This window comes from Poecilia latipinna, unplaced genomic scaffold (genome assembly GCF_001443285.1).
Source record: "Poecilia latipinna isolate Pla-1442-1.1 unplaced genomic scaffold, P_latipinna-1.0 Scaffold3745, whole genome shotgun sequence".
Taxonomy (NCBI): domain Eukaryota; kingdom Metazoa; phylum Chordata; class Actinopteri; order Cyprinodontiformes; family Poeciliidae; genus Poecilia; species Poecilia latipinna.
Window position 1 is genome coordinate 5,083 of NW_015116361.1, and position 9,097 is coordinate 14,179.

Sequence of the window (9,097 nt, forward strand, 5' to 3'; positions counted from 1 at the left end):
CCTGGATTTTTTTCTGTTTCCTCTTTGATTGCTAAGAATAAAGACCACTAGTGCCACAAAATCTCCTCAATTGTCAAAATGTTTTATTATTCCACTACTACTTAAAGTAATCTTATTATTGTTGCAATTAAAAAAAAGCAAATTACTTAAAAATTCAATGTAAACTTCTTTAAAGACAGACTAGGGCAGAGAAAGTTACCTTTGGTGTGAAGTCACTATCATTCCTTTGCCGTACTTCATTGCCAAAACATCTTGGTTTCAAAAACACATTCCCTTACCGTCTATGAACGTCACTAAGCTGTGAATCAATTATCAACTGAATTACTCAGTGCCAAGTTCACCATCAAATCACCCACTTCAACCATTTGATATGTCATGGTGAGTAAATATTTGTGTGGATGCATATCATTATAGAATATTAAGTAAAATTATTGTCTGTTAATTTTACTCAATGGTTGACTGTCTACTGACGCAAATAGAGAGCTCTTATCTTGTTACAGTCATGCAACTTAAAGTTTCAAAAATATTTAAAACCTTTATAGCAGCCCAACTTAGAAGGACATCATATTATGTACTTATGTCATGATGTTATAATGGGAAAACAGTTATGGCTTATTTGCTCAAGTTCTCAATGTCCTAAAAGAAATAGTAGTAAATAGTTTTCAAACAACCTGGTTTCAATGGCTGTGCTTTTACTGTGTTGTCACTTCAGCTATGAGCTTAAAAAATAATTTTCAGGAGAAAAATAAGTTAATCGGAACCATAAACTTTTATTTTGGAAAGTATTCATCACTTTAAATACATTTTGAAAAACATCTCCTGATATTTGTTAAATCCATCTTGTTGTAGATTTGTTTACCTTTTAAATATTTCCATTTTAATGATACTAACTTGTGTGAGTTGCATTGAAAGCTATACAGCAGTTTAACCCCTTTGAACTGGAACCATTTACATTTTTTCATCAGCATTTATTTTCTTCTAAAATTCTGAAAACATATGTTTAACTATTTCATTTATTTTTTGCCAAAAAAGTATTTTTTACCAGAAAATATACATTTGTGATTACATCAAGACTGCTAAACCTATCTTCTCATTGACATTGTGTGAAAATAAAAGAGTAAATATAAACTATAAGTAAGATATTTGAAATGATTTAATGATTTTCTGTGGCAGTCCTTTGAAAAGCAAAAGTTAAGCACAACTTTCAGAGAAATATTGCTATACATCACATAAAAGTGATGTTTAACTGAACAGAACTTAGTCTGAAATGTATTTGCTGACTTTCCCAGTGGGAAATAACTAGTTGTGACAACAGATCCTAGCAATGTACTGACCTACTTAAACTTTGTTATAGGTGATATAAAACATCTGGACAGTCAACTTTACTTCTAATCAAGCATTTTATTAGATTGGAAGCACAAACCTTTTGCGTTTATTATGGATCAAAAACCAAACCAGAAACTACCTCTGGTTAGATGGAAAAGAATCATGTGAGTGATTTCATATGACGTTATCTCACCAGTTTATTTCAGGATTTTTTTTAAAAATCAACTCCATGCTGGAATGGTCAAGTCAACCAGCTAGCTGACCTAAATGTTAGCTCACAGGGCAAATCTGAAACATAAAACCTAAATGTTTTTGTTACTGAAGAGGCAGGACACAATTTTACCATTTGTTTTTCAAAAGGTTTAGAAATGTCTTCATGTGTCGTCTTATACCCACATAGGAGTTAGAGCAAGCCTCATCCGAGAAACTTGCTCTCATATAAACCTTTAATGTGTATTATTTTAAGAAAGCAACAAAAATGTTTTTTTTGTTTTTTACTTTGAGGAGTGGCAGCACATGATGTCACCAACAGCAGAAAGAGCAGCATCTGATACAAAGAACAAAATAAAACCAAAAAAAAGGGTCAGAAATTAACAGTGATGATACTTGCAGTAGTTGGCAAAAATAATGACTTATTCAAGCTTTCCGCTTGAATAAGTCATAAAAATTCTCGTAGAGAATCATAGACCATTTTGTTTGTGAGATCATACTTCAAAACTTTCCCACTATGTAAAGTTTGTCATGTCTTACCTTGGACGTTGATTCTGGATGTTTAGTGTAAAACTATCGGATTGTCACTTTTATACTGTAGATGTTTGTGCAATAATTGTATTTCATTGGTTCCCTTGATGTCCCTCCTGACCACCTGATCTACCTTCTATGTAAATTAGAAGGTTGGCCTTTTTTCTACACCTGTCAGGGTGTACCCCGCCTCTCTTCCGAAATGTCTCGCTGGAGATAGGCACCAACACCCCACTAGAGACAAGGGTTTACAGAAAATGGATGGATGGATGGACATTTTGAATCAAACCCCAGAAGTGAGATGAGTTGCAGCAGCCTCCCCACAATCTACTAACAGAACTGTGCATCATCCATCCCTTTTCAAAAGACCCTTATATATATAGTTTAAGTTTGGTATTGAGTATTACTCTTTGTATTATGTGTTTTCTGTTCAGCGTTACTTTTGTTAATGGTGTGGCCCCAGAACAAACTTACTTACTTTTTTCTGTTCATTTAACTCAAAACTTTCAAATCTTTAACCTAAAGGAACTTTTCATTTTGACTTTATTTAAAACAATTGAGTTCAATGCCAGTTTTGTATCCTACATCTGACCTACTCAATGCAGTATATTATGATTATCCAAATCAATTAATTAAGTTTCTCCATCTCAATTTACTGAGTTTTTAAAACTTCATTCATTAAGTGTGTTTAACATGACACATTTAAGTCACTCTTACTCTAATCATTTATCTTTGTATTATAAATAATTCAAATCTCTTTGACTTAATTCTACAGTAAGCCAGCTCAAACCTTTAAGTTGTTCAAAACTAAAAAAAATTAAATATCCAAAATTATATTATCACTCACAATGTACTTAAAATATATCTGGAAATTAAATTATATTGAATGCATCTTTAACATGTTATTTTAGTTTTTCAATGAAACCATGCAGCCAAGGTCAGTAGACTGGAGTCAAACCTGCAACACAATTCTTAATTATGTAGTGGGAAGATTTATTTTTGTAAATGAAAATGATCAGCATCATCTTCAAAGATAGTACAGTAACATAAACAAATACATCATGAGCTTAAAATAAGCTATAATTCTTAGTTGCAAGTTTTATCAAAAAGTACTTTCTTGTAAAATGGTTCAACGTTGATTCTGGGGTAAAATTTGAAAATGGTATTAAAGTTTTTGACTACAAGTGACAGAATGAAAGTTTATTTTGTAATTATTGAAAGAGATTCAGGTTAATACAAGATTTTTCTTCTTCCTGCTCCCTTTCCACTCGAGTACAGTAAGCGTTGTAAAAGAATGTATTTGTAAATTAATGAAGAAATGTGTTAAATCAAGTGAATAAACTGATTGATTGATTGATTGATTGATTGATTGATTGATTGTATTATCAGAAAGGAATGAATTAGTGTTATGAATTAAACATGGTTATGATGTTAAAATTACTCTAACAGCAGTTAGAGTAATTTATATAACATAACATATATTTTATCAGCTATTGTGCGATATATAAATAAAACAAATATTATTTATTGACAATTTTTCAGGTTGTTCTCTATCAGCACCGTTCCTGTAGTCTGGAATTCCAGTGAATTCCAGTTCAACACATTTCCTTTTGCATAACCAAACTCAGTTGCGTATTCCCGAATCTCACAAGGTGAAAGCCTGTAGTCCCACATATGGAGATCTGACATCATGCCGACAAATGATTGTTTGGCATCAAAAGCACCACCATGTGAATCTTGATCCTGTAAGAAAAATAAACAAAATTGTCAAATAGACAAAATAATCAAACAGCACAACAACAGAAACTGCAGGAACGGATATTTTGCAAACATATGTCTATGGAGGTTTATAGTTATTCATATATATATATATGTGTGTTTTATTGGACATACCTATCAAGATGTTTCATCTTGAATGAATGTTTTTGTTTTTAAGCAGTTTAAGGATAGGGATGGTATTCCATCCTTGTATTTTTGGTGAATTAAATATTAAAAAGCAGCAAAATAATTGAGCATCCTGTTATTAGGGCATATAAACAGCAAACCTTTTTAGTGTTTAAAATCTAAAACTTTAAAAACGCACCTGTCCTAGAGCGATTATAATTGATCCATTGATATTGGATTTACTGGCTGGCTTCCTGCTTGAAGGCTGTCCATTCAGCCACAGTTGTGCCAAACCTGATGCAGCTTCCCATGTTCCACAGACCGAGTGCCATTTGTTCAGCTTGAAGTCCAGTCCTTCAAATTTTGGGCATGTGTTTCTGACACACACGTCAAAAGAATTCAAGCTTTTGTAAAACAAAAAACCATTGTAAACAGAGGGTACGGCCAGAGAGAAAAGAGAATATTCTCTTGAGAGGTCTGTAAAGAACCTGTATTGAGGCAAAAGACATGAAGAATATTGTTTTAGTTTTAGACATTCATGCTCTCTGTAGAAAGTTTTATTTGTTTTAACTAAACATCAATACTCACCTGAAACAGACAGTCACAGCATTGAAGTTTTGTCTTGATGTCGTCAACCTAACATGTGCTGTGTTGGTTTGTTCTGGGAAGGTGAACATCTTCCCTTGAAGATCTTTAAAACAAAGGATGTATTAAAGAAATGAAACCCAATATATTTTTTTTAAAAAAAGCATTAAAGTTATGAATACTTTCCAAAATAAATATTCATAGTTCCAATTAAATTATTTTCCACTGGGAAATTAGGTTTTAATATTATAGCTGAATTTGTTTCTGACGACATCTCCTCATATTTGCTATGATGTTAAACTAAGTAATTTTATCTTGTAGATTTGTTTAACCTATTGTTCTTCTTTTAGTTATACTAAATTATGTGAGTCACAATGATCATTATAAAGTAGGGATGCACCGATTTATCGGTGCTGATTTCCCTAATTTTGGGAAATCAGTAATCGACTGATTTTTACATATGAAGCTGATCTTATCCACCAATCTTATCTAGCTTGGCAAATATCTAAGAATCAATCACTGTCCTCTTTTGCTCTCCGGTGAGAAGCACTTTAACCCTTTGACTTGAAACCAGATGGTTAATTTTTTCTTGTCAGCATAAATCATTCAAACATTAAAAACTCTGAAAACACATATTTGACTATTTCAGTTATTTTTGCATAAAACAATATTTTTACCATAAAATATTAATCTGTAATCAGCTTGTCAAGATCTGCCTTCTCATTGACACGATGTGAAAATACAAAGACAAAAACCATATGCAGGGTAGTTAAAATCACTTTACAATCCTAATTTGCTTAACTCCATTAACTTATTTAAAGTCAGGTGATATATACACTGCAGGAAGGACAGGAGGACAGGCAACTTTTGTTCTTCTGTAGCTAATTCAGCCTTTTATTACAGTGGAAGCGCAGCATAGTTTTATTATTCTATGTTTATTATAGATCAAAAACTAAACCAATGTCCACACCGGGTACCAGCACCGGTGAGATGGAAAACACTCCATCTATCCAGTGAGTGTTTTAATATGATGTTTATTCACAATTTTATTTCAGGATTGCAAAAACAAAATTACCACTAGCTAGAATGGACAAGACAACCAGGAAGCTGACCTACATGTTTGGTTACTGGCAAATCTGAAACATTAAAGCTAATTGTTGAAAAGACATCAACACAATTTTACCAACATTTTTTTTTTTCTTGCAAATGTATTTGATAGGTTTTATCCCACTATCAGGGATAGAAAAGAATAAAAAAGTCTTCATGTTCCATCGTATATTTGCATAGGAGTTAGAAAAACTACTTCCCTTGCTATCATATAAACCTTTAATCTATATTATTATATTGTTAAAAAAGCAACAAGTGTTTTTTCTTACTTTGAGGAATGGCAGCACATGATGCCACCAACAGCAGCAAGAGCAGCATCTGATACAAGAAAACACCATACAAGTCATAAAATATTAACAGTGACAATACTCTCAATAAAAATAATGACTTATTCAAGCTGTCCACTCACCATAGTTGTCATGAATCCTTAGTCCTTTTTGTAGCTATGTAAATTTAGTCAATTCTTACCTTGGATGCTGATTCTTGATGTGTGTGAAACTATCCGACTGTCACTTTTATACTGTAGCTGTTGGTAGAATAATCATATTTTATTGCTTTCCTTGGTATCCCCGCCCTATCTGACCTACCTTCTATGTAAGTTAGCAGTAGTGGATATTATTTAATTTATTTAGAAAGACCTTGTGAACAACATCAGTTAAATTAAATAGCATTTTACCAAAGGAATTACATGTCATATTTCTCATATGTCTGAATATTTCAGTTTTATTTTTTGTTGTTGTTGTTTTTTGTCGCATTGTTTTTACTCATTTTGCTTATCTAAGTTAATGAATTGCAGAGTTATCTTTTTTCCAGTTTAATGGAAGAGATAAAGCAATTTCTTTCTTGTTTTGTTATGATGCCTTATCAATTTGGACTTTTGCCTCTTTTGTTTCCTTGTATTGATTTCTTATTTTCATTATTTTTCCTTGTTCTAGTTTATTCCCTCTGCTAGTTCAGTTTCTTATTTGAATTTTGGACTTGTTCTTTGCATTTTGTATTTATTTCATCTTCTTGTTCTGATTTATTCCTTCTGTTAATTCAATTATTTCTTANGGCCAGTCCCTCACAGTGATTCAACATGTAAGGACCTTAAATGCAAATACTCACCTGGATTTTTTTCTGTTTCCTCTTTGATTGCTAAGAATAAAGACCACTAGTGCCACAAAATCTCCTCAATTGTCAAAATGTTTTATTATTCCACTACTACTTAAAGTAATCTTATTATTGTTGCAATTAAAAAAAAGCAAATTACTTAAAAATTCAATGTAAACTTCTTTAAAGACAGACTAGGGCAGAGAAAGTTACCTTTGGTGTGAAGTCACTATCATTCCTTTGCCGTACTTCATTGCCAAAACATCTTGGTTTCAAAAACACATTCCCTTACCGTCTATGAACGTCACTAAGCTGTGAATCAATTATCAACTGAATTACTCAGTGCCAAGTTCACCATCAAATCACCCACTTCAACCATTTGATATGTCATGGTGAGTAAATATTTGTGTGGATGCATATCATTATAGAATATTAAGTAAAATTATTGTCTGTTAATTTTACTCAATGGTTGACTGTCTACTGACGCAAATAGAGAGCTCTTATCTTGTTACAGTCATGCAACTTAAAGTTTCAAAAATATTTAAAACCTTTATAGCAGCCCAACTTAGAAGGACATCATATTATGTACTTATGTCATGATGTTATAATGGGAAAACAGTTATGGCTTATTTGCTCAAGTTGTCAATGTCCTAAAAGAAATAGTAGTAAATAGTTTTCAAACAACCTGGTTTCAATGGCTGTGCTTTTAAATCTAACAATAACATTTATATTCCATCCATCCATCCATTTTCTGAACACCCTTGTCCCTCAGTGGGGTCGAGAGGGGTGCTGGTGCCTATCTCCAGCTAACGTTCCGGGCGAGAGGCGGGGTAACATTTATATTTAATAGTATAAAACTTTTTTTTTTTTTCAGGAGATAACCAAAAAACTATTTTGGGGTTACAACAGAGTGATTTATAGTTTGTTATAATAGAACATGAGATTCTTTTATTTACACTGTGTTGGCATGACAGACACAGTTTTGGAACGGTTTAAATCATATTTAGAAAACAGAACTTTCTCGGTCCATATATTGTTAAGGTCCACCTGCTATTGAAACTGCACAAGTTTATCTTATTGTGCCGAAATCATTTTATCCTCTATTTGGTCTTTTACAAAGTTAAAGACCAACCTTGGTGAAGATCGGCCTTCTAGAAAAAAGGCCAACCTTCTAATTTACATAGAAGGTAGATCAGGTGGTCAGGAGGGACATCAAGGGAACCAATGAAATACAATTATTGCACAAACATCTACAGTATAAAAGTGACAATCCGATAGTTTTACACTAAACATCCAGAATCAACGTCCAAGGTAAGACATGACAAACTTTACATAGTGGGAAAGTTTTGAAGTATGATCTCACAAACAAAATGGTCTATGATTCTCTACGAGAATTTTTATGACTTATTCAAGCGGAAAGCTTGAATAAGTCATTATTTTTGCCAACTACTGCAAGTATCATCACTGTTAATTTCTGACCCTTTTTTTTGGTTTTATTTTGTTCTTTGTATCAGATGCTGTTCTTTCTGCTGTTGGTGACATCATGTGCTGCCACTCCTCAAAGTAAAAAACAAAAAAACATTTTTGTTGCTTTCTTAAAATAATACACATTAAAGGTTTATATGAGAGCAAGTTTCACGGATGAAGCTTGCTCTAACTCCTATGTGGGTATAAGACGACACATGAAGACATTTCTAAACCTTTTGAAAAACAAATGGTAAAATTGTGTCCTGCCTCTTCAGTAACAAAAACATTTAGGTTTTATGTTTCAGATTTGCCCTGTGAGCTAACATTTAGGTCAGCTAGCTGGTTGACTTGACCATTCCAGCATGGAGTTGATTTTTAAAAAAAATCCTGAAATAAACTGGTGAGATAACGTCATATGAAATCACTCACATGATTCTTTTCCATCTAACCAGAGGTAGTTTCTGGTTTGGTTTTTGATCCATAATAAACGCAAAAGGTTTGTGCTTCCAATCTAATAAAATGCTTGATTAGAAGTAAAGTTGACTGTCCAGATGTTTTATATCACCTATAACAAAGTTTAAGTAGGTCAGTACATTGCTAGGATCTGTTGTCACAACTAGTTATTTCCCACTGGGAAAGTCAGCAAATACATTTCAGACTAAGTTCTGTTCAGTTAAACATCACTTTTATGTGATGTTTAGCAATGTTGCTCTGAAAGTTGTGCGTAACTTTTGCTTTTCAAAGGACTGCCACAGAAAATCATTAAGTAAGTTGATGAAATAACAGATTTGTATGTTATGGTATTTCTTTTTTTTTCTTTTTTTTTTCAAAAATAAATGAAATAGTAAAATAGATGTTTTCAGAGTGAATTGTCTGGTTCCAAGTCAAAGGGTTA

The 9,097-nt window shown here is 32.6% G+C and overlaps 2 protein-coding genes across 4 annotated transcripts in view; one reads left to right on the top strand and one right to left on the bottom strand.

Moving 5' to 3' along the window:
• Nucleotides 1-1,477: 1,477 nt before the first annotated feature.
• Nucleotides 1,478-9,097, top strand: part of LOC106941563 (C-reactive protein-like) — a 13,032-nt gene continuing 5,412 nt past the window's right edge. Inside the window, exons 1-3 of one of the 3 annotated variants that reach the window (XM_015024624.1) lie at nt 1,478-1,853; nt 8,024-8,046; nt 8,250-8,298. In XM_015024624.1, the coding sequence (XP_014880110.1) occupies nt 8,250-8,298 (49 nt within the window). In that variant the 5' untranslated portion in view covers nt 1,478-1,853; nt 8,024-8,046. Of the gene's footprint in view, nt 1,854-4,203; nt 4,246-4,424; nt 4,442-8,021; nt 8,047-8,249; nt 8,299-9,097 lie in introns of those variants that run through there. The other 2 variants (XM_015024623.1, XM_015024625.1) reach the window with 2 other exon arrangements.
• LOC106941565 (serum amyloid P-component-like) lies at nt 3,592-6,150 on the bottom strand. Its single transcript, XM_015024626.1, has 5 exons — nt 6,053-6,150; nt 5,913-5,961; nt 4,540-4,642; nt 4,151-4,439; nt 3,592-3,810 (listed from the first exon to the last, which is right to left on the bottom strand). Exons 1-5 carry the CDS (start codon nt 6,062-6,064, stop codon nt 3,592-3,594), a joined length of 672 nt encoding a protein of 223 aa, XP_014880112.1. The 5' UTR covers nt 6,065-6,150.

Coding starts and splice junctions, on each gene's coding strand:
- LOC106941565 (XM_015024626.1), bottom strand. Junction 4,643..5,912: donor ATGTGCTGCCATTCCTCAAA/GTAAGAAAAAAC, acceptor TTTGTTTTAAAG/ATCTTCAAGGGAAGATGTTC. Junction 3,811..4,150: donor TTATAATCGCTCTAGGACAG/GTGCGTTTTTAA, acceptor TTTTTCTTACAG/GATCAAGATTCACATGGTGG.